At 43.5% G+C, this 27,230-nt stretch overlaps 1 protein-coding gene across 1 annotated transcript in view; it reads left to right on the top strand.

The window, feature by feature from the left end:
• Positions 1-11,116: 11,116 nt before the first annotated feature.
• The window catches only part of LOC134614131 (5-hydroxytryptamine receptor 7), a 51,251-nt gene continuing 35,137 nt past the window's right edge, over positions 11,117-27,230 (top strand). Inside the window, exons 1-2 of the mRNA XM_063457588.1 lie at positions 11,117-11,590; positions 12,624-13,195. Of these exons, the coding sequence (XP_063313658.1) occupies positions 12,690-13,195 (506 nt within the window). The 5' untranslated portion in view covers positions 11,117-11,590; positions 12,624-12,689. The remainder of the gene's footprint in view (positions 11,591-12,623; positions 13,196-27,230) is intronic.

The following is a 27,230-nucleotide window of genomic DNA, read 5'->3' as shown; positions in this document are numbered from 1 at the left end:
AGGTTAGGACTCTATCAAATATTCTGTACTCTGCCCTTGGGTTTTTACGTCCAAGATGCATTATCTTGCACTTATCCACATTAAATGTCAGTTGACACAACTCTGACCATTTTTCTAGTTTACCTAAATCATTAGCCATTTGGCTTATCCCTCCTGGAACATCAACCCTGTTACATATCTTAGTATCATCCGCAAAAAGACACACCTTACCATCAAGACCTTCTGCAATATCACTAATAAAAATATTAAAGAGAATGGGTCCAAGTACAGATCCCTGAGGTATTCCACTGGTGACAAGCACAAGCTTCGAATATACTCCATTGACTACAACCCTCTGTTGCCTGTCACTCAGCCACTGCCTCACCCATTCAACAATATTGGAATCCAAACTTAAAGATTGCAGTTTATTGATAAGCCTTCTATGTGCAACAGTGTCAAAAGCCTTACTGAAATCTAGGTAAGCAATGTCTACTGCACCACCCTGATCTATTATTTTAGTTACCCAATCAAAAGAAATCAATACGATTAGTTTGGCATGATCTCCCTGAAGTAAACCCATGTTGTCTCTGATCTTGAAATCCATGTGTTTTTAGATGTTCAACAATCCTATCTTTTATCATGGTTTCTGTGGCGAAACCGACCTCGCCACGTGTCCTTGGAGGGGGCTGCTTGCCCGCCTCTTGCCTTTGGACTATGGACCCGACTTTATGTGAATGTGTTAACCCAGATAGCTAGGCCATGGAGCCCATTCGTGTAGTTAAAGACTTCGGCTCCATGGCAATTGAACTGTGTGAATAAGATCTGTGCGCTATTCGGTAGTTTTGTGCGCTCAGATCCCAGCTATCTGAAATGTCTGTGTGTTATGTGTAAAAGGTGACTTTATGTATTTTAAAGTGTTTTACTGTCTTTGTGTCCCCATGTGCTCAATGGAGTCTGTCTCTGTCCTGGGAGGTAATTGGATTACTTCATTGTCTCCAGGAGAGAGGGCTCTATAAAACCGGTCTGAGCCGGAAAGCCATGCTGGCAGGGGTTTTAAAAGATACTTTACTAACTTTTGAACCTCTGGTCTGATTCATACCATTTTTTAATATGTTGTTCCCCTGAATGGATTGATTGTGGATATGTATTTTTATGTGAATGTGATGTATGGTTTTAGAGTTATGAAAGTTGGGTAGAAAGTATGTTTTAACTGTATGTATAATTGAGTTTGCTCTCAGGATAAGGGGAGGGAATATGTGGGATGTAACTGATGTGTGAGTGGTTGTTTTATAACTCCCTGTGGGCGGACCTGTATTTGTAACAACTGCAATAAAAACCAGGCTGGGTGTGCCAGCACCTCAGATTCTGCTTGACCCTCAAAACGAAGTGTCGTCTCGTTATTGGGGGAATTGGATTGTATGCTGACTGCCAGGAGTGTAAGCGGATTGTATGCTTTTCCTGTTCGGCTGATTCCAGGGTTTGTGTGTTTCCAGTTCGGGAGTTGGTGAATTCGTACAGTTTGGAGTTCGGGAGATTGGTGATTGCAGTGGCTGCTGGTCTATGGAAAAGGGGATTATCGCCTAAATGATTTTTATCCTCTTGTGAGTGAAATGGTCCGTTACAATTGGTGGCAAGCGGCGGGATTGTTCCTATAACCAGAGGGACAGCTACAGACAACACCATTCCTGGATTAAAAATTGAGGGCAACGCTAGTACCCGTACAGCGACCCTATCTACAAAGGAACTCAGAAAATGGAGGAGAAGTTTCCAGATAGATTGAACGATTACATCCTGGGGTCTGGAGCAGTCTCAGAGGAGGACATGTTGATGTACAGAGAGGCTGTCAGAGCCAGGTTGTGGGACGAAGCCCTAGAGGAAGTACAGTATTCGCGAGGGGATCGGCGCCGCAGCAGAAGGCAGCGAATCCTGGCTCGAATGGCAGAGCGGATGCCCCTCCTGAGAAAACAGACCAAAGAAGCGTGGGTGACTAGACTCGAGATTTTAGTATATGCAGAACTGGCGCTAGACGACGCTTACCAGGCGATACAATGGTACGCAGCTCAGTGTGTCCCCGAGATGGCAGAGTATGAGTTCCCAGAAGGCGGAGATTACACTGGCCTTGGCCGATTTTGGGATAATATTGACGATGAGGACTTTGGGAAAGCTACCGACTCTCGTTTTTGGGACCTGTGTTACGACCGAGAAAACATGCTGGGTCTCCCTAGTGCTATTGACCTCGAGGCAGACCTACAGTATTTGGTCGCCAAGGAATGGAACCTGGAGGGGGATTACCTGCGACTCATCAATGAGGCCCGGGAAGAGACAACCGGTCCTCCTTCCCAACAGCAACCAGGGATACCCGAGGTAGCAGATCTCCTAGACTAGTCCTGTGAGGATCCCCAGTGGCAGTGTGTATCCCAGGGAGCTGCAGGTACAGTCCTTCCTCCTCAGCAGCAGAGGGAGTCCCAGGGAGCAGTCCCAGGGAGCTGAAGGTGCAGTCCTTCCTCCCCAGCGGCAGTGTGTATCCCAGGGAGCTGAAGGTGCAGTACTTCCTCCCCAGCGGCAGATTGTATCCCAGGGAGCTGAAGGTGCCGACCTTCCTCCCCAGCGGCAGATTGTATCCCAGGGAGCTGAAGGTGCCGTCCTTCCTCCCCAGCGGCAGATTGTATCCCAGGGAGCTGAAGGTGCCGTCCTTCCTCCCCAGCGGCAGATTGTATCCCAGGGAGCAGAAGGTGCCGTCCTTCCTCCCCAGCGGCAGTGTGTATCCCAGGAAGCGGAAGGTACTGTCCTTCCTCCCCAGCGGCAGAGTAAGTCCCAGGGAGCTGATGGTATCGTCCGTCCTCCCCAGTGGCAGTGTGTAACCCAGGGAGCCGAAGGTGTCGTCCTTCCTCCCCAGCGGCAGTGTGTCCTGCAGGGAGCAGAGACCGTCAGTCTCAAACCCCAGCAGCAGGACAAAATAATGAAAGGGGAGACAGCTGGTCCCCTTCTCCATCAGCAGAGAGAGTGTCAGGGAGAGGAGCCTGCTACCCCCTCTCCCCAGCGGCAGTTGACAGTCCAGAGAGAGGAGCTTGTTACACCCTCTCTCCAGCGGCAGCTTAACCCACCAAGGGGAGATGTTAAGCCCCGCAACTGTGCAGATGGGACCGTAGTCTCTACACTTACAGCCCAAGGGATAGGGACGGTCGGTCCTGTCCCCCAGCCACAGAGCGGTGTACCCAGAGGGGAGACAGTCGGTCTCTCCCTCCCACAACCAGCCTCCAATCAGGCTACTTCAGTGGTAGCGCTGGCACCAGGGCAGAGTACCGCTGGTCTCTGCCCACTCAGCAACCCACCAAGGCAGTCTACCAGCTCCCCGCACAGCCGTGGTGAGGAACCTGGACCTGGACAAGGTGCTACTTTATCCAGGTGGAGTAAACATTTATTGTGGGTGGGAGGTACTGCTGTTTTCTACTTCATGGGTGGGTTGCTGGACTAACCAGGGCACTGACCGGCAGGAGGTCAGATACCCTGTTAGTCTGGGGGGTAAAGGGGAGAAGTGTGGCGAAACCGACCTCGCCACGTGTCCTTGGAGGGGGCTGCTTGCCCGCCTCTTGCCTTTGGACTATGGACCCGACTTTATGTGAATGTGTTAACCCAGATAGCTAGGCCATGGAGCCCATTTGTGTAGTTAAAGACTTAGGCTCCATGGCAATTGAACTGTGTGAATAGGATCTGTGCGCTATTCGGTAGTTTTGTGCGCTCAGATCCCAGCTATCTGGGGATATGTGAAATGTCTGTGTGCTATGTGTAAAAGGTGACTTTATGTATTTTAAAGTGTTTTACTGTCTTTGTGTCCCCATGTGCTCAATGGAGTCTGTCTCTGTCCTGGGAGGTAATTGGATTACTTCATTGTCTCCAGGGCTCTATAAAACCGGTCTGAGCCGGAAAGCCATGCTGGCAGGGGTTTTAAAAGATACTTTACTAACTTTTGAACCCCTGGTCTGATTCATGCCATTTTTTAATATGTTGTTCCCCTGAATGGATTGATTGTGGATATGTATTTTTATGTGAATGTGATGTATGGTTTTAGAGTTATGAAAGTTGGGTAGAAAGTATGTTTTAACTGTATGTATAATTGAGTTTCCTCTCAGGATAAGGGGAGGGAATATGTGGGATGTAACTGATGTGTGAGTGGTTGTTTTATACCTCCCTGTGGGCGGACCTGTATTTGTAACAACTGCAATAAAAACCAGGCTGGGTGTGCCAGCACCTCAGATTCTGCTTGACCCTCAAAACGAAGTGTCGTCTCGTTATTGGGGGAATTGGATTGTATGCTGACTGCCAGGAGTGTAAGCGGATTGTATGCTTTTCCTGTTCGGCTGATTCCAGGGTTCGTGTGTTTCCAGTTCGGGAGTTGGTGAATTTGTACAGTTTGGAGTTCGAGAGATTGGTGATTGCAGTAGCTGCTGGTCTATGGAAAAGGGGATTATCGCCTAAACGATTTTTATCCTCTTGTGAATGAAACGGTCCGTTACAGTTTCCATCACTTTCCCCACTACTGAAGTAAGGCTTACTGGCCTATACATGCCCGACTCCTCCCTATGACCTTTCTTGTGAATGGGCACAACATTCGCCAACTTCCAATCTTCTGGGACTACTCCTGTTATCAATGATTGCTTAAATAAATCTGTTAATGGTTTTGCTAGTACACCACTAAGCTCTTTTAATAGCTTTGTGTGTATTCCATCAGGTCCCATTAACTTATTTGTCTTTACTTTTGACAGTTGAAATAGAACCTCTTCCTCTGTAAACTCACGTGTAATAAATAACTCATTTATACTTTTTCTTAAAGGACCACTCTAGTGCCAGGAAAACATACTCGTTTTCCTGGCACTAGAGTGCCCTGAGGGTGCCCCCACCCTCAGGGACCCACTCCCGCCGGGCTCTGGGGGGAGGAAGGGGTTAAACTTAGCTCTTTCTCCAGCGCCGGGCGGGGAGCTTTCCTCCTCCTCTCCTTCTTCCTTGCGACGTCATCGGCTGAATGCGCATGCGTGGCAGGAGCCGCGCTCGCATTCAGCCGGTCGCATAGGAAAGCATTTACAATGCTTTCCTATGGACGCTTGCGTGCTCTCACTGTGATTTTCACAGTGAGAATCACGCAAGCGCCTCTAGTGGCTGTCAATGAGACAGCCACTAGAGATTTTGGAGGCTGGATTAACCCTCAGTATAAACATAGCAGTTTCTCTGAAACTGCTATGTTTATAAAAAAAAAGGGTTAATCCTAGAGGGACCTGGCACCCAGACCACCTCATTAACCCCTTAAGGACCAAACTTCTGAAATAAAAGGGAATCATGACATGTCACACATGTCGTGTGTCCTTAAGGGGTTAAGCTGAAGTGGTCTGGGTGCCTAGAGTGGTCCTTTAACTGAGGTCCCTCTTCTTCATTTTCATCTGTAAATACCGAACAAAAATAGTCATTAAGGCAGTCAGCTAGACTTTTATCCTCTTCTACATACCTTCCTTCTTTTGTTTTTAATCTAACTAATCCTTGTTTTATCTTTTCTCATTTATGTATCTAAAAGAAGTTTTGTCCCCCTTTTTTACTGACTGTGCTATTTTCTCTTCTGTGTGTGATTTGGAAGCTCTTATAATTTTCTGCCTAATCTTATAGATCATTCTGTCTTCCTCACTCTGGGTTTTTTATAATTACTAAATGCTAACTTTTTGTTTTTTACTATTTTGACCACATTTGCGGAGTACCACAGTGGTTTCTTGAATTTTTTGCTTTTACTGACAAGCCTAATGCAATTTTTCTGTTGCCTTCAGTAGTGCAACTTTTAAAAAATCCCATTTCTCTTGGACGCCATTTAAATTGCTCCAGTCTGATAATGACTCCTTTACACATATTCTAATTTTAGAAAAGTCTGTTTTTCTAAAGTCTAAAACTTTTGTTTTTGTGTGGTGTGACTCAGTCACTGTTCTTATATTAAACCACACTGACTGATGATCACTGGATCCTAAACTTTCACCTACAGTAATATCGGATACCAAATCTCCATTTGTTAACACTAAATCTAGTATGGCCTCTTTACGAGTTGGCTCCTCAATGACTTGTTTTAGAGACAATCCCAGTAGGGAGTTTAGAATATGTGTGCTCCTGGCACAAGCAGCTATTTTTGTTTTCCAATTCACATCTCCCCTCCACAGCCCCTCCAAGTGTCCCATTCCCCCTTCCCAGCGTCTCCATGTGCCCCACCCTGACCACCAGGCTCTCCATGTGTCCCATTCCCTCTCCAGTCTCCATGTGTCCCATTCCTCTTCCACAGCCTCTCCATGTGTCCCACCACCAGCCTCTCCATGTGTCCCATTATCCCTCCCTCTCCAGTCTCCATGTGTCTCATTCACCCTCCCCAGCCATGTGTTCCATTCCCCCTCCCCAGCCTGTCCATGTGTCCCATTCCCCCACCACCAGGCTCTCCATGTGTCCCATTCCCCCTTCCCTCTCCAGTCTCCATATGTCCCATTCCCCTTCCCCAGCCTCTCCATGTGTCCCACCACCAGTCTCTCCATGTTTCGAATTCCCCCTTCCCAGCCTCTCCATGTGTCCCACCACCAGCCTCTCCATGTGTCCCCTCTCCCCGCCTCTCTGTGTCCCATTCCCCAACACTCCCAGCCTCTTCATGTTTCCCATTCCACCCCTCCCTAGCCTCCCCATGTGATCTATTTAAATCTCCCTAGTCTCCATGTGTCCCACTCCCCTTCCCTTGCCTCTTAAGGTGTTCCATTCACCCCTTCCGAGCCCATCCTGTACCTCCTGGCCGAGCCGTGGTAGTGGAGCTCCTGCTCACTGTACCTGATCTGACACGAAGCAGCTCTGAGCTCTGTGAGAGCACTGCCTGTCAGACCGGTTAGAGGAACAGAAGCTCCTCTACTGCAGTCAGCCTGCTTGGCCACGCTACATTCTGTGACCAGCAGGAGGGGAGTTCTCCTCTCCTACCAGTCACCCTATGATTCTGCCGTGCGCCACCGGGGCCGGTGCACCATAGGCATCCACTGTCCTCTCAGTAAAATTATACTTCTTGATATTATTTGTATCCCTTTGCACAACCAAGCATTCTGCTAGGATTAACTGACCAATTTATTCAGCACTAATTGGTGATAAGACATCCTAAAACCCTTTGTTTACCCAATCTACTGGGGATGCAAATTCTAAGGATTTTAATAATATTAGTTGCATTTTGCCTATTGGCCTCGCTATAAGGGGCACTCAAAGCACCATAGCCATTACATTTCACTGTATTGGTTACGGTGCAAAGACTTTCTATCAATGTCTCTGGTTTGTATCAAATCAATGTTGCATAAAGGGCTTTTGGGAGTTGTACTTAAAATGTCAGTTTTCTGCAGTATAAGGATAACACCTGGACTGCAACTCCCTGAAATCCAAGTCATGATGTAGCAAACTCCATTCCCTGGTGTTCGGTTGTTCCATACCCCCTTGTTCAACAAACGATCGGTGTGTGGTCCCCCCTTTGAATGCCGACCTCCCCTGTGTCAGGATTATATTGATCCAGCACGCAGAATAGTATCACACCCTAGAACTAATGGTAACATCTTACCGGGCCTTAGAATAGCCGGACTTAACGTACCCGAGAATAGTCCGAAAACTAGCCGAGGTCAGGGACACAGAACGAGACACAGCGATAAGGAAAAGTCAAAAGTCAAGGGTACCAGAAATCAGGGAAATCAAAACTAAGCCAAAGTAGAAAAACACGATCAGGAACACAGTCTCGGATAACCAGCTAAGGGAAACCACAACAGGGCAATGAGCTAAGGAATAAGTGAGTTCAAATAACCTCTTTAATCTCTTAAGGACACATGACATGTGTGATATGTCATGATTCCTTTTATTCCAGAAGTTTGGTCCTTAAGGGTTAAACTCTCTTCTCTAACCCTCTTTTGCGTGACTCACCCGCACGTCGACGTAGTCTTTACCGTGGACGGACATGGGACTATATAATTGCATGGGTCCACAGCGGCTGGCGTGCACCAACATGCCGCAAAAGCCAGGCATCATGGCAGAAGACCGCTGAGCGGCACTACCCTCGTTCTTCAGAAGGTAATTATCTAAATTTTTGCCACATGGAGACGAAGGATACGAGACACCCTGGTGATTAACTTGAGTGCTTTCCCTGGGTGGTCGCCATTTGTATAACCGAACGCACATAATCCAGGGCCATTTTGTCTCCCAAACGCAGACAGCGGTTCCTGGTCGTCGAACGCCTGGAACTATTTTCGGCCTTGCGTCTCCACGAACCAGGGCAAAGATGGTACCGCTGCCTGTCCCACTTCCTGAACAACTATACAATCAGCGTTCGGGGGATAGGATCAGCCAGGGGGAGCATTTGTCGGTGTTCGTGTGAGAATCCCCAAAAGATGACAGGTCATTGCCTTGTTTTCTATGGAAATATTTGTGGCTCCTGGGTGAAAAACCCCTGTATTTTGGATGTGGAGACCTCATGCTAGGGGTCAGTGCATAAAAGCCGTGTGTGGCCAAAATAAAATCAGTTGTACTACCAGACCTGTGTATCGTCCAGTTGCAGGGGATGAGGTGGGCTATTCAGTTGGCTATTTTTTGTCCCTGAATTCATGAATTCCTGATCCTAGCAGAGAGAGAGTCCGGGTCAGGACTAAGGCTCTGCTACACATGATACCATGGTCTACAGTATATTTGCAGCAAAAAGGGAAACACTAACAAGCCCATCCTGCATAATTATCTGTAACTTAAGCGAAAATTACACAAAACAAGACGAAACTAATGCCAGGGCTGCCTCTTCTAGTTTAAAACCGATTAATAAAATGAAATGACTTTTATGACTGAGTAATGTATGAAAATAAAATTAAGCAAACAATATATACACACAGTAATAAAATAAGCTTATGGATGAGAAAACAGGCGTTCCTCACACAAAAGGACAGAAAAATAGTTCCTTAAATTTTGCTTGAGGCAGCAAAAATCCTTGTATTATCCCTGGTTTAACCCAATAATTCCAACTGCACATTATTATATTCTGCCCTTTTCATCACACGGTTTAAGAAAACAGAGCTGGATACAAATACCCAGACACACGGTGTGATAACTTTAGTTGCCATGGATGTTGTTAAACGATGCTCAAAGGATACTTTAAGGTAGACAATAATGATTCCATTGAAGTGTCAGTGATTATTTTTTATAACCATGAGAGTTAATACAACCTAACACAGCATGGCTCGGCAGTGTCACTTAGTCAGGGGTTTGCTGACTGTCTACAGTTTGACTGGGGGGCAAATGATTCTTGCTGACCTAGATAACATCCTATGGATGCTCACAGTCAACAGCGACAAATACAGGGAAAAAACGACATATTTATAAACGTGAAAGAGACATGATTACGTCTTACATTTCAGATGCTGCAGAACCTCTTTTGGTGTTAGACCTCTGCTGTATGTGGTATGAAGTTAAACGAATACAAGGATTTACATATTTTTTTATTTTATTAAAATTAGGCCAGAGTGAAAACCCATTTTATAGGAACCCCCCTGAGGAATTACAGGGTCCCTTGAGTAAATTGCATTCCATTATTTTAGAGGTTACACAAAGAGATTCAGGATGTTGACAGAGACATGAATTCCAATGGAGAATTCATTACAAAACAATTTGTACAAAATATGGGGCTTTTACATTTGGCATCATAGAATTGACTTAACACTTAACTTAATTGTATGGAGAAGGATGAAAATAAGAGTGAATTGGCAAAAGAGGTGAGAATTAATTAGGGAACAGTGAGCTTATTGGAGAGAGATGACAATTAACAGAATGAAAAAAATGGGTGAATGAGAGAAGAGAGAGTGTAAGGGAGAAGGAGAAAAAAAAGAGAGAGAGAGAGAGAGAGAGAGAGAAAGGGAGAAAAAATAGATAATTACAGTGAGTGAGATTAAGTGAAAGAGTGAGGGGGAGAATGAAAGAGATAGAGAGAGAGAGACGCAGAGATAGTGAAATGGAGAAAGAGAGAGAGAAGACAGTGACACAGAGAGAGATAGACAGAGATGAAAGGGAGAAGGAGATATAATGAAAATGACAGAGAAAGAGAGAGAGAGAGAGAGAGAGACAGAGACGGAGAGAGTGAAAAGGAGAGAGAGAGATAGTTACAGTGAGTGAGATTGAGTGAAAGAGGGAGGAGGAGAATGAGAGAGAGAGAGAATGAGAGACAGAGAGAGTGAAATGGAGAAAGAGAGAAAGAATGACGGAGTGAGAGAGAATGAAAGAGAGACGGACAGAATGAAAGAGAGAGGGACAGAATGAAAGAGAGAGAGAATAAGAGAGAGAGAGAGAGAGAGAGAGAGAGAGAGAGAGAGGAATGACTGATTGAGTGAGAGAGAGGGAGAAAGAGAGAGGGGGAGAATGACACACAGAGAGAATGACAGTGAAAGTGAGAGAGAGGGAGAAAGAAAGTGAATAGGAGTAAGAGAGAGAGAATGACAGAGAGACGGAGAGAGTGAAAGGGAGAAAGAGAGAGGGGGAAATGACAGAGTGCTAGAGTGAGTGAAAGAGAGAGGGGGACATGACAGAGTGCTAGATAGTGTGAAAGAGAGAGGGTAAGAATGGCAGAGAGAGAGAGAAAGGAAGAATTAGAGAGTGACACAGTTAAAAGGGAAATTGAGAGAGAATGAAAGAACAATGAGTGAGAGGGGGAATTATTCATTAACAATGAGAAGGAGAATAAGGGAATGTTAGAGAAAAAGAGAGCTCGAGAGATCAATGGAGAGTCAGAGAGAGAGAGAGAGAATGACACAGAGCAGCAAAGGGAGTGTGGCTGAGAAAGAACAAGAGTAACAGAGACAGAGAATGAGAGAGTAACAGAGAAAAAGAGAGAGTGAGAGAATGAGAGAGTGACAGTGTGTGTGTGTGTGAGAGAGAGAGAGAGAGAGAGAATATGAAAGTGTGATAAGCAAAGGGAAAATGAAAAAGTGATAGAGAGTGATAAAGACAGGATGAATAGAGAGAGAGAGAGAGAGAGAGTGATAGAAAGTATGAATGGTGAGAGAGTGATCTAGAGCGACAGAGAGAGTGACAGAGACAGTATGAATAGAGAGAGTGTGATCCAGAGAGAGTGATAGAGACAGTATGAATGGTGAGAGAGTGATCCAGAGAGAGTGGCCCCTGTGACTGTGTCAGAGAGAGCTCTGGGTGAGGTTAGAGAGTGTCAGAGAGAGGGTGTGTACAGCAGCAGTCTGTGAGTGGGCTGTAATTGGATTGTAGCAGCTGGGAGGATTGGACAGGCTGCAGATTAGGAGCAGTCAGACCCAGGACTCTGAGCTCTTATGGGAGCTAGGAAGTGGCTCCAGCAGTGGCAGTAAATGAGCTGTGAAATGGGAGGGAGGACCACGAGTGGCAGCTGGTGTGATGGACAGTGAGGGAAAGGGACACCACATGTGCTCATGGCATCCAGAGAGTGCTCCAGCCCAGGAGAGAGGTCCCGGGCTCCCCTGACACTGCATTGCCAGCACTGAGTCCAGGCAGGGGCAGAAGATCATCATGTCTGTAGCTATAAGGGGCATCTCCTGCCAAGACCGTGCCAGCATCCCCAGCCCAGGTAAGTCACTGCAGTGCCTGGTGATTGTATAATAGGGGCACGCATGGCTGAGCCATTCACATTACCTTGCCAGTCTATTTATAGTGAGTGACATGCCAGCCTGGCCATTTACACCAATTATATACCCACATGCCTTCTTCTTACAATAAAAGGGTTAATGCTCAGATTTACTATTTTAGTATCGCCTTCTGAGCAAGGTTCTGAGCACTGTATAGGTTAAATCAGACTAATTGTAAATTACTTACAATACATTATTCTAAATACATTGTATCATCACAATATTAGAACTCTGTGATGCTAGAGTGCTGTGTCAGCCAGGTGCTACAACTCCTATCATGCTAAGGGCACTTAGAAGATTGATTGTGCATTTGCAGAGCATTATTATTATTATTATTATTATTATTATTATTATTATTATTATTATTTTGTTTGCTTTTTAGATTACATTTTTCTCGCCTTTTTGTGACATAAAACAATTCCCATGCATGAGCCATAGAGGCTGAGCGTTATTCAATTGTCCATCATATTCCCATTGAGGGATTCACATAGCAATCCAGTCTTTGATGTGTTTAATAAGTGCTGGCATTAGACCCACACTGCAGAATGTTGGTTCAACCCTCCAAATTATTTATTGTAGTTGGACAGAAGTTCTAATAAAGGCATCACATCTTGAGAACTTTTATTTTTTTTTTAATATAGGGAATATATTCCCTAATATAGGGAAAGAAAATAATAAAAAAAAAAACCTTTTTATGATTTTTTTTTGGAAGTTGTCCATTGCTTCAGAATACAAACTGGCAGCTTTTATAAATAGAGCTATCTGCATCCCAGCTTCCATGTAACACTGTGAAGATGATGCATCTGCTGTCCTAAATCTAATTGCCATTCTCTGAATCAATTGATGAACACCCATTGAAAGGGTATCACTGTTATTTTTCTGTTTGTTGTTTACCTTATCTAACACATATAAACATTTTCTTAGATCTTTGACAGAAGATGATCAAGTAGAATATAATTATTTTTCCTTCTTCAGGAATAAGGACCAGACCAGAAAATATTGTGTGCACCTTGGTCTCTGTGAGCACTACCACCAGGGGAAATGCTAGTGTTGGTCAATCCCAATCAGTTGACGGACATCAATCTCTCTTCACACAGTGCAGAAACAAACTCTCACACCCAGAACCCTCTGCCATCTGCATTCATGACTGACAGACCCTTAATTACAACTGAACCAGACTTGGTCTCTCTTAACCAAACCAACTCTACTGATTGTGGAGAGGAGATCCTGCTGTATGGTGACATTGAGAAGATTGTCATTGGGGTTGTCCTCTCAATCATCACGGTATTTACCATTGCTGGCAATGGGCTGGTCATAATTTCGGTGTGCATTGTGAAAAAGCTCAGGCAGCCATCTAACTACCTGGTGGTCTCCTTGGCGGCCGCTGACCTCTCGGTGGCCATCGCAGTGATGCCCTTTGTCATCATCACTGATCTGGTTGGTGGAAAATGGCTTTTTGGAAAAGTGTTCTGCAATGTGTTTATTGCCATGGATGTCATGTGCTGTACAGCCTCTATCATGACTTTGTGTGTAATCAGTGTGGACAGGTAAGAGCATTAACCTTGGACAATGATTAAAAAAGTTAAAATAATGTTGTTGGGTAAATTAATCATGTGCGAATGGTTATCACTAAGACACAACCATGGTGGGTTTGCGTGATATGATGAGACAGAGCACCCAATTGTAGCTTTGTTTTATTTTTGCTAGGATAAAGATTCCAATGCTCTGCTATACTGGGGAATCAAATGTTCTGCCCATGGTGAATTTAAGAGAAGGGACTAGTACCCAGAACCAGGAGGTACCCTTTAAAAGCAAAAGGGCAGTAAATAATGCATGGGCTGTTTAGAATCGTACTAACTTGGACCATTTGATGGTGGATAAAATACAAATGGTAGATGATGGGTCCCTGGTCCTATGTATGGTAGTATGTCTGGAACAGGAGTGACCATACATTAGTGACATGGGATCTGATTTTTTGGTAGCCATGTTGACAAGATCTACCACCTTATCAGAATGGCTTTGTTGACTTCAATCCCAGTACACTCATATTTTTTAATATTAATATATATTGACACAGATGGTAATAATATAGGTATTTTGTGGGATCCCATCTGTATAGAGTAGTCTGTTTGTGCAGTAGTGTGTAAAGGGGTCTGTTTATGTGCGACTAGGGGCTGTAGTATGTGCACATGATTAAGGGCTGTAGAGACTGTGTGTCCTAGGGCTATAGAGTGTGTTGGTATTGTCTGTAGTGTGTGTGTGTGTGTGTGTGTTTGTATCTAGGAGCTGCAGTGTATGTATACTGGGGTTGCATTATCTGTGTATTAGTGGCTGTATTGTGTGTTATTTATAGGGACAGCAGTGTACACGTGTGTATAGGAGCTGTATTTTTGTGTATAGCAGTACAGTGTGTGTGTATAAGGGGTGTAGTGTGTGCATGGTGGTATAGTGTGTGTGGTGGGTGTTTGTGTGTGAAGGTGCACAGGGTGTAGAAAGTGTGTGCATGCAAGGGTTGTGATGTTTTATATAAAGAGTATATTATATTTGAAGCATATATACAGGTGGTCCATTGTGCTGAGTAATACTGGTGGGACCTGGGCAGCATATGGTAGGGGTGCAGTCAATGCGTTCCAGCACTTACAGTGTCAGAGTACTACCATGGTAACCCGCATCGATGCTCTGATTGGCAAGAGCTCAGGAAAAATCTACTCATGGTCTACACCCGATACAAGTGCAGACCAGAGACTGCACTGCTCCCCCTGGCATTGCAGTGGTGAAGAATGAGAGGAGGGTCCCCACATTTGGAAGCACACTGGTCAAACCTCTGGGTCCCCTTCTCGTGTTGAGTGCTCGATGGGTCAGTCCACCCCTGACTACATGTATGCAGAATGTCCCAGCTTACTAATAGTGCTGGGACATTCTGTGTATAGTACCAGTGCCTTCTTTGATGTTCACGGCGATCTACTATTTAGTTGACTTCGATTGACTTGTAGATCGCGATCGACTGAATGTCCACCACATGTCTGGAAGAATTATAGAACAAACTACTAATTTTAGGGAAATAAGTCAATAAATGAATGGGATGTTTTAAGTGAGTATTCACATTTATTATTTGCACTTGATAAGCAATAGGTGCTGCTTAATCTCTAAGTTTTAAAGGATCTACAAAGGGTTGACCTGTGTCAACTTACTACCCCGACATCAAATATTAACACGGTTCAATTGAGTTGCTCATGTTAAATTAGGAGGAAAACGCCCTGGAGGACTAGATGGTGATGATGTTAAAGCATGTCATCGGTCCTTAAGAGATTAGTAAAATATTGCCCTGAATATCTGGCTAGCTTCATCTATAAAATATGTGTCCAATTCCACCATGTCCTTACTACTGAGAATATGTCAACCTTTTTACTAAATGACATTTAGATGTTAATGGTACAAGGTATTTAATGCTTGGTATTGGATTTAATCATTGAATAATGTTTATAAACTATGTTCTGTAGGACTAAGAAGCCCTCTGTTTTTTTGTACAACATTCTAAGGTAATCTTAAAACTAAAATCACGCATTTTGAAACAGTAGGTTTCCATAACCATGTAAATTTTTCAAAGTCACTGTAAAAACAAATGGCAATTTAACATCTTCCAGTAACTTGATTTACGTTATACGAATATGGTTTGTACGAGTGCATATCTGAAAGAGACTCAATCGACAAATCAAATAGCCTTTAAAACATGCCAACATGCTTGGATTAATACACTGTGTGCAGAATTATTAGGCAAATTAGTATTTTGACCACATCATCCTCTTTATGCATGTTGTCTTACTCCAAGCTGTATAGGCTCGAAAACCTACTACCAATTAAGCATATTAGGTGATGTGCATCTCTGTAATGAGAAGGGGTGTGGTCTAATGACATCAACACCCTATATCAGGTGTGCATAATTATTAGGCAACTTCCTTTCCTTTGGCAAAATGGGTCAAAAGAAGGACTTGACAGGCTCAGAAAAGTCAAAAATAGTGAGATATCTTGCAGAGGGATGCAGCACTCTTAAAATTGCAAAGCTTCTGAAGCGTGATCATCGAACAATCAAGCGTTTCATTCAAAATAGTCAACAGAGTCGCAAGAAGCGTGTGGAGAAACCAAGGCGCAAAATAACTGCCCATGAACTGAGAAAAGTCAAGCGTGCAGCTGCCAAGATGCCACTTGCCACCAGTTTGGCCATATTTCAGAGCTGCATCATCACTGGAGTGCCCAAAAGCACAAGGTGTGCAATACTCAGAGACATGGCCAAGGTAAGAAAGGCTGAAAGACGACCACCACTGAACAAGACACACAAGCTGAAACGTCAAGACTGGGCCAAGAAATATCTCAAGACTGATTTTTCTAAGGTTTTATGGACTGATGAAATGAGAGTGAGTCTTGATGGGCCAGATGGATGGATTGGTAAAGGGCAGAGAGCTCCAGTCCGACTCAGACGCCAGCAAGGTGGAGGTGGAGTACTGGTTTGGGCTGGTATCATCAAAGATGAGCTTGTGGGGCCTTTTCGGGTTGAGGATGGAGTCAAGATCAACTCCCAGTTTCTGGAAGACACCTTCTTCAAGCAGTGGTACAGGAAGAAGTCTGCATCCTTCAAGAAAAACATGATTTTCATGCAGGACAATGCTCCATCACACGCGTCCAAGTACTCCACAGCTTGGCTGGCAAGAAAGGGTATAAAAGAAGAAAATCTAATGACATGGCCTCCTTGTTCACCTGATCTGAACCCCATTGAGAACCCTTGGTCCATCATCAAATGTGAGATTTACAAGGAAGGAAAACAGTACACCTCTCTGAACAGTGTCTGGGAGGCTGTGGTTGCTGCTGCACGCAATGTTGATGGTGAACAGATCAAAACACTGACAGAATCCATGGATGGCAGGCTTTTGAGTGTCCTTGCAAAGAAAGGTGGCTATATTGGTCACTGATTTGTTTTTGTTATGTTTTTGAATGTCAGAAATGTATATTTGTGAATGTTGAGATGTTATATTGGTTTCACTGGTAAAAATAAATAATTGAAATGGTTATAGATTTGTTTTTTGTTAAGTTGCCTAATAATTATGCACAGTAATAGTCACCTGCACACACAGATATCCCCCTAAAATAGCTATAACTAAAAACAAACTAAAAACTACTTCCAAAAATATTCAGCTTTGATATTAATGAGTTTTTTGGGTTCATTGAGAACATGGTTGTTGTTCAATAATAAAATTAATCCTCAAAAATACAACTTGCCTAATAATTCTGCACTCCCTGTAGAACTCACGGTGATAAACATAAATATACTGAGTCTGTGTGTTCGTCTGTGTATGAATGCATGTCTGTTAGTGGGTGAAACAGCATAATAGACAAAACAAAAGCAGCAACAAAGATTCTTCCAGACTATTTTTGTATAAAAGAATGTGTGATAAGGAGAGTCTGTGTTAGAGACTGCCAGAGAGACACAATGTCAGGAACAAGAAATTGCACAGCACTAACAAGAAAACTTGTTGGCCAAAATAGGAGAGCTGAAAACGAAGTATTTAGCTTATTATAACAGCTCGACTATTTTTGCAGAACATCTATAATTCCTCTTTCAATTCTCTGCAATCACTTGTTTGCACGGTAGGAATTATTCACCGAGCAACAAAATAATGTAAATTAAAATAGGAATTGCAGATGTACGCTAACACAGCCAAGATGTAACTGTAGATGAGTTTTGGAATTTTTCCAAATCAGCAATTCTACCTACATTTCGTTAACCATTTTTCAATTTACTACAGTTTGGCATTTGGTGAATAAACTCTGATGTGTCAGAGTGAGTGGAAGACGGATAGACAGGGAGAGAGAGAAATAGGTAGAGATGGCTTCATACATTGTGTTATTTTTGCCTTTGAGCCAATATGGTATAAAGATGTCTGATTAGTATTTACATGTGACAACTAAATAGGGGTGACATTTTTGTCGTTTTTATGTAACTTTTCATAGAATACAAGAAACCGGAAAGATGACAAAATTGTAGGACAATAGCTATGCACTTCTACTATAAAAATGCTATTTAGATCAATTTTGGGGGGCAATCATTTCACTGACACCTTTTCTATGAGTAATTATTTTCTATGTGTGCATCAGTTGTGTCACACATACAATTCTATTCTCACAGAAAGACATTTATCCATGTCCCCATTGAGTGTGACAGAGCAATAAATGGTGTTGCAAAAATAGATTTTGGAGCACTGTGTGGAGCTATCTCCATGGAAACTAATAGAATGTTTTTGTTGTTTGCACCCTTTATTTGCTCTAGAACTGCACGATAATATCTATTTAGAGATGGCTGGACAGGATACCTGTATGCAAGGGTGACAGAGAAAAAGACCAACATTTGTGTAGTTGATAGATTGGTAGTGCAGTTTTGTGGCAAGATGACAGTTGCAGGGTGTGTAAGAACGATGCTGCGGTGTGTTTGAGAATCTGTTTGTGACATTAACAATAAAATCATTCTGTGGAAACGTGTGGGAGGATATCGTTACAGTGTGTGTATGTGAGAGAAAATGTGTGTGTATGTTTGTCTATAACAGCTCACAGTGTAAAATGCTTCATTATGCACTTCACAAACCCATTGAAGCAAACAGCAATAGCTAAAGACAGTCAAATAACAAAAGACTTACTTACAATATCTAAAATGATTAGATACGTGCTAGTAAAATGCTGAATGTGAGAGAGAGATTGTGTGTGGCATTATGGGGAGTGTAAGCTTTGTACTTGGTTGAAATATGAGTGATCGAGACAGTGAAATATTCTGTGAGAGAATACAAGAGACCGATATGGTGCAAGGGAGAGAAGGCAAGGAAGAGGCTATTGTCTGTGACTGTGAGTATTGCTGTGTGTAAGAGTGTTGATGCGTGTGAGAGGAGGATTGGCTGCGTGTGAGTGGGAAGTAGACGGAAACTACAGATGATGTTTGTGAATGAGTAACAATCTTATCTTTGTAAATGCCAATCATAGACTGAAGGTACGTCCGTCTTTCTCGTGGAAATTACATGGACTACACAGATGGAAGAAGACAGACGGATTAAGAAAAGAAAGTAAATCTAAAATAAAGCAGAAACGAAAGAAAGAACAAATAAAAGAAATTAACAAGACAGACAGGAGAAACAAAAAATAAAAATGAATAAGATTTACACATCAAATAGTTATTCACCTAACCCACCCAATGGCAAACTCATTGATGAATAACAGTTGGACATAGAGCAGCGTATTATTGATTAAGGGTGGGTGACCCAACCAATAGTTAGTGTAAAAGTGGGTAAGATATTGGACTGCCTGGATATCCTTTAAGCCTCTCTCTTTTTTCTTTTTCTTTCACCCTGGCTATAATGTAGTATTTAATACTACCGCTAAAGGCAGCATGGCTGACCAAGGTACCTTGCATGGGTCTGTTCATTTTAAGGAGATGAAATTTTGGGATACCATCAGTAGATGTTGGAGTCTCTGTGTGTGTGTGTCGGTAGGGTACAGGTGTGATGGAAAATAGGTAACTTGAGGCCATAAGTATTGGTATTACAGGAGGTATGTTTTCTCAACAGCAGCTTGACTTTGTAACAGGGAATACCCGACACAGTTGGTCATAGCATGATAGCATGATACAGGAATGGTTGGTAAATGATTCTGAGTATACTGGACACAAATGTTGAATAATCTATCCTCCTTACTAGAGGGTCATATTGACTAACATGGTGCTCGCTATCTGCAAATAATTAGTGAAGTCTATACCATAAGGACTTTTTCAATCCTGAGCTCTAGAAAAAATTCAAATGGCACTATAATTTTTTCTGTTAGTTTTCCATATGTCGTTTGGCTTATGTCACTTGTATCTTATTAAGTACGCAAGTCTCGAGGGAAGTTACACGTACTTGTCAGAGTGCTCTGATTGGTTGGCTTCCAAGCCAACCACTCATATCATTCAGACTGAAATTGTATAGCGTTGGAAACGTTTCTCTGCACTGAGCCCGTTTGCATCTATACTTTAAAATAAAAAATATTTTTTTTGCAAAATGTTTTTTTATTTTTTATTTTAAGAGTAACGACAGGACTTAAGAAAAAAAAAGACATCTGATAGTAAGTATAATTTTTCAGGTATTAGGTTTGTTGCCTCCCTCACTATTATTAGGGTGAGAGAGGTAGGTAGGGCACTTTTATTTGGAGTGTTGCTATGGACTTGGGAACCCCTAGCCACTAGAGGAGGATATATTTTATTTGGCAAGTGGACAATGGCATGCCCCACCCCCTTTTGATATTCAAATGTAGCCTCCACCTGCCGCACAACCATTAATTAATGTTACTAGAGCCCTAACCACCACCCATGGATGTTGGGGCTCTAGACTGAAGGTATGTCCATCTTTCTCATGGAAATTACATGGACTACACAGAAGGAAAAAGACAGACGGAGTAAGAGAAGAAAATAAATCTAAAATAAAGCAAAAATTAACAGCCCATTTATTAATATTATTCGAGCTATGGGCATGGGGGAACAATAGGTGCCTCAGTTCATTATAATTAGAGTCTACATCTGCCACCTGTAGATGAAGATTGGTGGAGAACGTTAAGGGGGAGAGTGATCTGTTCACCACAGTTTCTTAAATTAAAGCACCCACCCAGTGTCCATGGGTGGGGTCACAAACGTGGGGTACCTGAAAAAAACAAATTTTTGACAGGTTTTGCCTGTCATTATTTTTTTTTATTTTTTTAATTCTTTATTTTTGAAGTGCAGATAATTACATGCGACTTGTCACGCCCCAACAGCTTGTGACAGGGGATAAAATACATAGCTTGTAAGCAGTAAGGCAGTGAGAAAACATGCACATTTTTTTTTTTTGGTTACATTAAGTAGAACGATAAAACAACAGATTGTAATAATCAGGCTATACTGGCTGACTATGCGATTACAAGATTGGTAGATGAATGTCATTCTATTATAAGATAGGTAAACTAGGGTAGTTATGACATGCTTTAACCTTTAGTTAGATTATGGGTGATACATATGTTAGCACTGAATTGTAAGTAGAGACTGTGCGGACTTATGAGAGGCCCCCCCAGGCGATTCGTACTACACAGGTATGAGTCCCTTAATAACAATTAAAACAAGGAAAGAGAGACTATGATAGAAATAATAGTTGAAACAGATGAGTACAAGAATACCCCAATGTACTGCCAGTATCTGACCAGTCTGGAGGCAAATGCAGTCGTGGGAGTTCATCTGGTAGGGAATATTGGGTTCTTTGCCTAACATTAAGTCCCCTTCTTGAGGTGACTCATCCGATGCCTTTTTGGGGGTGAATGCGTACTGCTCGCAATTTAGAGTCCTCTGCTGAAGGAAAGTCTCAGGAGGTGCCACGTGTAGCCGGTGCCGTTCGGAGCCTGTGGTGTGTAGATCTCTGACAGCCACGGGTTTGGCGTACCAGGGTGCCCGGTCTGCCTCCAGTCGCTGGGTGCTGTTCACTAGGCTGGTACTCTGCAGGGTGTTTGCAGCATGTGATACGCTTCTCGGCAGCAGGGATTTGTGTGAGTGCTTGACTGCTGCTTCACCACGTGTCGGCAGGCCCCGCTGTGTAGTAGCGGTTGCGGGCAGCCGGTGAATCAGTGCGTCGTCCTGTACTGTGCCCAGAGGAGGAAGAAGGCCTCCTAGATTCCAGCCACAGCGGAGGTGAGTATCTTGTTTGGGTTCGATGGTGTATGCAGGCTTTGTGCCATCGCACATGGCCTCCGCCATTTTGATTGCAGTGCTTGGGTTGCGGGTCTTTGCGGCCCAGTTACTGTGCGTCGAGGTGCTCGGATCCTGAGGGTGCGGACCGGGATCACCCCCCCCGGTCCAAGGGGGGGGGGTTTGGGGCCAGTTCCCAGCAGGTCCGACTCATGGCTGAGCGCTGATCGGCAGCTAGTGGGGCAGCGGCCGTCTACCCCTCCTACCGCCTGAGTAGGCCATGAGGTGCCGATGAGGAACCCTCCTCCTGGGGACTGAAGCCCGTTCGGCCAGCCTCTCCCTAGATCCAGGGCTCTCTGCCCGCTGAGGGCCACCGGTGCTGGACAGTTTTCTGCCCAAAATTGCAGGTTTGGTGCCAATCTGGGCCTAGTTTGCAGGAGCTGGTGTCGAGTGCGACCGTCCAGCTCGGCGGTCCGGCCCCGCCCCGCCTGTCATTATTTTTAAGAAAATTTAGCAAGGATTATGTCTTCGATAATTTTACACTGAGTTGACGAATCAGATATTTTTTACACTAAGCATAATATCAATCTTCAATACCTAAATACCTGAAAATCAATACTGTTCAAAATGAAATTTATCGGCTCCTAATAAGCCTTTAATAGCAGTAATGAAATTGATTCCAAACCAATAATAGGCTTATTGGCAGCTGATAAACTGGCTATAAAAATTACCAGTTGTAATGTAATCGAGACCCAAGATGATTTGCATCCTTTTGTAGACAACAGGCAGAAAGATATACAAAGAGATGAGTGGTTGTTCATCATGTAATCCATTATTACAATGTGTTTTGCTTTTAAAACATGTATGTGCTTTAATTCAGCAAATCATACGAGAACTATGATATTTTCTAACCTATTCTATGTCACAGTAAAGTAATGAAACAGTTCTCTCAATCATCCTGCAGTCAAAGACTAAAGATACTGTCTTGATGCTCTAGTGTTTTCCGGGTCAATGAATCTGGGATATGAAACATTGTGACGAATCATTGCCTCGTAAGAGGATTTTCTGCTTTCTTGTGTTACATTGTTGAAGATGAAGCCGATTATAGTAAAAGCATAACACTTGGAATTAATGTACTCGGCTGAGCACTTCATAGAAAACATCCATTAAAAACTATTTGATGTTCTCAAGAGCCCTGACATATGCAGCGTTCATTAGCCATTGTAACAGGAAGGCTCTGGGGATGAATTAAGATCTTCCCTTGCATGGCCCATTCATCTTGCTTAGGGTTTAAGTACCACAAATCAGCTACCCTGTGAGATTGACAAGATTACAGCTAATCACTTAATTCAACAGAAATGACCGGATTTAATGTGTTATATATATATGTTTACTTTTCCTTGCCAACACCATATTTACATTTTTACTATAACAGGATTTCAATAATTCACTAATACAAGAAGAGATTTATACGGGGTTCACTTGGGGCCAAACGGAACACCGCGTTGCGGCATATGCCGATGACATGCTCTTTTTCGTAGAGCAGCCAGCGATTACCTTGCCCAATCTCCTAGCCCTCTTCTCCCTATTTGACTCACTGACAAACCTAAAATTAAACATGGAAAAATTGGAGGCCTTGGGACTTACAACCCTCACCTGGTGTAGAGGCACACCTCCAATTTGCTCTCTCCTTGTGTACAGATAAGCTGCGATACCTTGGCATATGGCTCCCTATACACCTCCCGCAGCTGTACGCTCTGAACTTCCTTCCCATCCTCTACACCCTCCAAACAAACATAAGATGAAAGTCCGACCTCTATATTTTATGGTTTGGACATATTAACGTAGTAAAAATGAACGTCCTTCCACGTCTTTTATATTTATTCCAAACTATCCCAATGGCCATCCCCAGGGCTTTCTTTTAATCCATTTCGTTGACCATCCGGAGCTTCATATGGAATAAAAAAACTTCCAGACTCCGCAAATCCCAACTGACCAAACCGACATACGCGGAGGGGAAGGGTCTCCTATCAATTAATACATACTACCAAGCCACACACCTACTTCGATTAGCAGACTGGCACCCGCTTTCATCACCTTAATTGTGGGTGACAATGGATCTTCAGCAAGGGGGAGGGACGATCCCCCACCGCACACTGCTCTTTACGCACAGGGAACCCAATGATTGACGCCACCCTACGGGTGTGATGCTCCCTTCGATACTCACACAAGCTGACCACTGACCCTGGCCCACTAACCCCAATCACAAATAACCCTAATCTCAAAGAGGGCCAAAGGCCCAGAGACCTACAGGGCTTTCCGATCGTTGACTGGACATACATATGCCAATGGTGCGATGTGGACAAGTTCAAACCACTGGCAGACTTGCTACCTGAGGATAACCTGACAGGGATAAAACAATTCCATTACCACCAGGTCAAACGGTACTACAGTTCTATCAGTGGTAGGCCTTTATTACACAGGTCCCTCACCCTATTTGAAAAACTTTGCACCCGATGGTCACATATCTCCAGGGGAATTTCCACACTGTACACCATGCTTCTACTGTGAGGAGACATGTAAGGTGGGAAAGGGAAACTGGGGAGACTCTCATGGATCAGGAATGGGACAAGATATATGTCCTGACCCATAAATGCTCCATAAGCTCCAAGTACCAGGAAATGAGCTATAAAGTGCTGACCAACTGGTATAGAACAACTGATGTACTCCACTGAATGAACCCATCAACCCCAGAGGAAGGCTGGCGCTGCAATCTAACACGGGCAAAGTGTTTTACATCTGGTGGTCCTGCCCTGACATCTCCCCTCTTTGGATAATGATACACTCGAAGATCAGGGAAATCCCAGAATCCGACATCTCATTGCAGCCACTCCAAATGCTCTTGCACCACACCACCGTGCCGCTAAAGACCTACAAAAAATTCTTGACCAAACACCTACTTACAGCAGCAAAGTCCTTAATACCGGCCCTTTGGAAAACCCCGGGTGTGCCTACTCTCTAGCAGTGGGTAGCTAGGGTGGAGGAGATCTCCAAAATGGAGTCCCTGACCGCCGCCCTTAGGGGCACCTCAGATAGACATCTCTCCACCTGGTCTCCCTGGTTGGAGTACATTTCCAAAATGGGTAATGCTGCCCAGAACCCAAGAACTCCTACATCCCCCCTCTCCCCCCCTGGACCAGAGAGACCCAGAATAGAAAAAGCATCCCTGGAGCCTGACCTGGCTCCCTTCCCTCCCTCTCCCTTCCCTTTTTCCCTCCCACCCTTTTTTGTTTTCTCTTCTCCTCTCCACTTTTTCTCCTTTCCCTCCCTCCATCCCCTCATTTCAGACTGCTCTCTCCCTCAAAACCTCCTGCTACTCTTTCTTGAACTCTCAAGCTGTAAGCCTACAACACGCAGCACCTGAAAGCCCCTAACATACTCGCTTTTTTGCCCAAATGGGCATGGTTCAAATGACTGAATGAGCAGCCCCCCGGTTTTATTGGGGCTAACTGCAACCACGCTCACTACAGGTGTTATTTAAGTATTGTAATGAAAATGTAATTTTCAGGCCAATATGGGCCTCATACCCAGTTACGATTTCTGTATCTCTTGTTTAAATACCGCTTTGGAAAACTTCCTCTAATAAAGATTGTCAAAAAAAAATGTATGTATGATAAAACATGAGTAAAATAAGGAAAATATATTCTGTACAGTCCTATTTCTATCTCATGTTACCATTGCAAGTGAAAATACTTGATTAAAGCGATGGTCAGTTAACTCTCTGAAAATGACAATCCCTAAATGTTGTGTTCTAAGCATAGCAAAACCAAATTGCCCAGAAACACAAAAACTGCAATCATAATGACAAAGAGCTCCAGAAAATCCATGTACCTAAGTAGCTCTGAACCATCCCATTACTGTAGCCACTCTTGCAAATAATACTTACCTTAAAACGATGCACTAATGCCCACAGAACCCATTTGTGAGCAACTGCTACACATTAGAGTTAGTCGATCCATTGTACTAATAAAGTAGTCTGACACATTTCTGCCTTAAGTGGCCTTGTCACATGCAGTTTTCAGGAGGTAAAGCTACCAGATATGACCACGCTACAAGAGAAGGGGAATACAGATTTCTGGAGTGTGAAACTCAACCATTATCTTTCCCCAATTCAGGAGCATCTTGAAAATGTCACCACTGATCGGAGACCAGGGGGAGACATTCAGGTGTACCTGGAATGTGGTGTAGAGAGAACTTGGTGCCTGGTCCTCCACAAAGACATCTGACCTATACTAAGCTCTGCTTAAGGCCTGACATTTGGTTTTTGCCCTCCCCCCTTTCCTGCTTGATCTTTGTTACAATGCTGACCAATTTCCTGGACTCTGACCTCCATAGCCTGCCTTACCGACTATGATACTCCGCTGCCAGCCCTGACTTTTGCTTCTCGTCTGACCCTGCCTTTGGATTACCCCTTTATCTGTACTGCACTTTGGTTTTTGCCTCCTCCTTGTGCCATATCCTGCACTTGTTCTCCAACTCCTGGTAAATTGTGACAGCAACACAGGGGTGCGATGATTTTTTTTTTCTTCTTCAGCATAGAAAATAGAGAGGTGCCTTGGGTCACCACATGAGCCTGCAGTTGGGCCAGAAAGTAACCCAGAGGTACCAAGGGGAACTCACCCAGGATAGACACGGTGTAAAAAATTGTACTCTTTCAGAGCAAACACTACAGATGCACAAGGACTGCGAGGAATGACTTTCCTGCTCTCCTGCCCCACTGGAAAAAGGATAAGCCTTTTCATAGACTCATTAAGTAAATTTTGTAAGTAAACTGCTAATCAGAGAAGGTATTACACATTTGACGAATGTGCATAGACCTGCAGTCATGTACCGCTTTCCTAAAAAGTCCAACATTCTTGAACAATGAGATTTAAAATAAGGATTGCATAATGCTTGACAGAGAATGATTTAAATTGTAGTCCATCGACATGACCAAGAGCGTCCATCTCAACTGAATGTTCCTCTAAGCGCAGATAAAATATTCATTGCTTACTGAATCAATCATTCTATCTTTACTGAAACTATAATTTATTTTATAAGCATCATCCATGCTACATAAAACCTCATTCTTTAATTCATTGAGTTTATTTTATTGTGAAGAGTAGTGTTATTGTTTTAACTATATAAGGACATTTTCGGTTTGTGTTATGAAAGATCTAAAAAACACCAGATTGAAAATATAAATAATGATTTGCAAAGCAATGGTGTGTTTGGCAGAAATCTCTGAACTTCACCTCAAATTAAATAACTGAGAAGGATTTAATTAATTTTCATTGAAAGATACATCTAATTTTCTAATGAAAAGTCTTGCAGTTATCTTTTTTTTGTATATATAATGATTTCCTTTTTTTGGGGGGGAAGTTATAAACCGAACAAGACTACAGGCTGATGATGGGAAAAACAAACCACATACTACAAACATACAAAATATAAAAATAGCCTGATAGTTAACTTATGTGTTTAAAATTACAAATTACTGGGGGGCGAGTCTGATCTCCGAGCAGTGCAGACGTGGGTAGCACGAGTTCCCGTCTAACGTGTGGATTTTGGGGTACAATTTGAGGCTCACTAGCTAAAATACTTACCACGGTGCACTGGCCACTTCGGGGGTGCACTGCTGAATCAGTTGATACATCACTCAAGTCCGCCGCGACCGGGAGAGTGGAACGCTGAACTGCGGCCTACTGGAGCAAGGGAGAGGCGGCCGCTCTTCCCCACACTAGACTCACCAAGCAACTCAGTCGGACTCCCACCCCCCCCACTCCCCTTTGGACCGGCGGGGGTCATCCCAGTTTTAAAGCACTTAC

This window comes from Pelobates fuscus, chromosome 6, assembly GCF_036172605.1.
Source record: "Pelobates fuscus isolate aPelFus1 chromosome 6, aPelFus1.pri, whole genome shotgun sequence".
NCBI classification, from domain to species: Eukaryota; Metazoa; Chordata; class Amphibia; order Anura; family Pelobatidae; genus Pelobates; species Pelobates fuscus.
The sequence above is the reverse complement of the archived record's forward strand: the minus strand, read 5'-3'. Positions and strand labels throughout refer to the sequence as shown.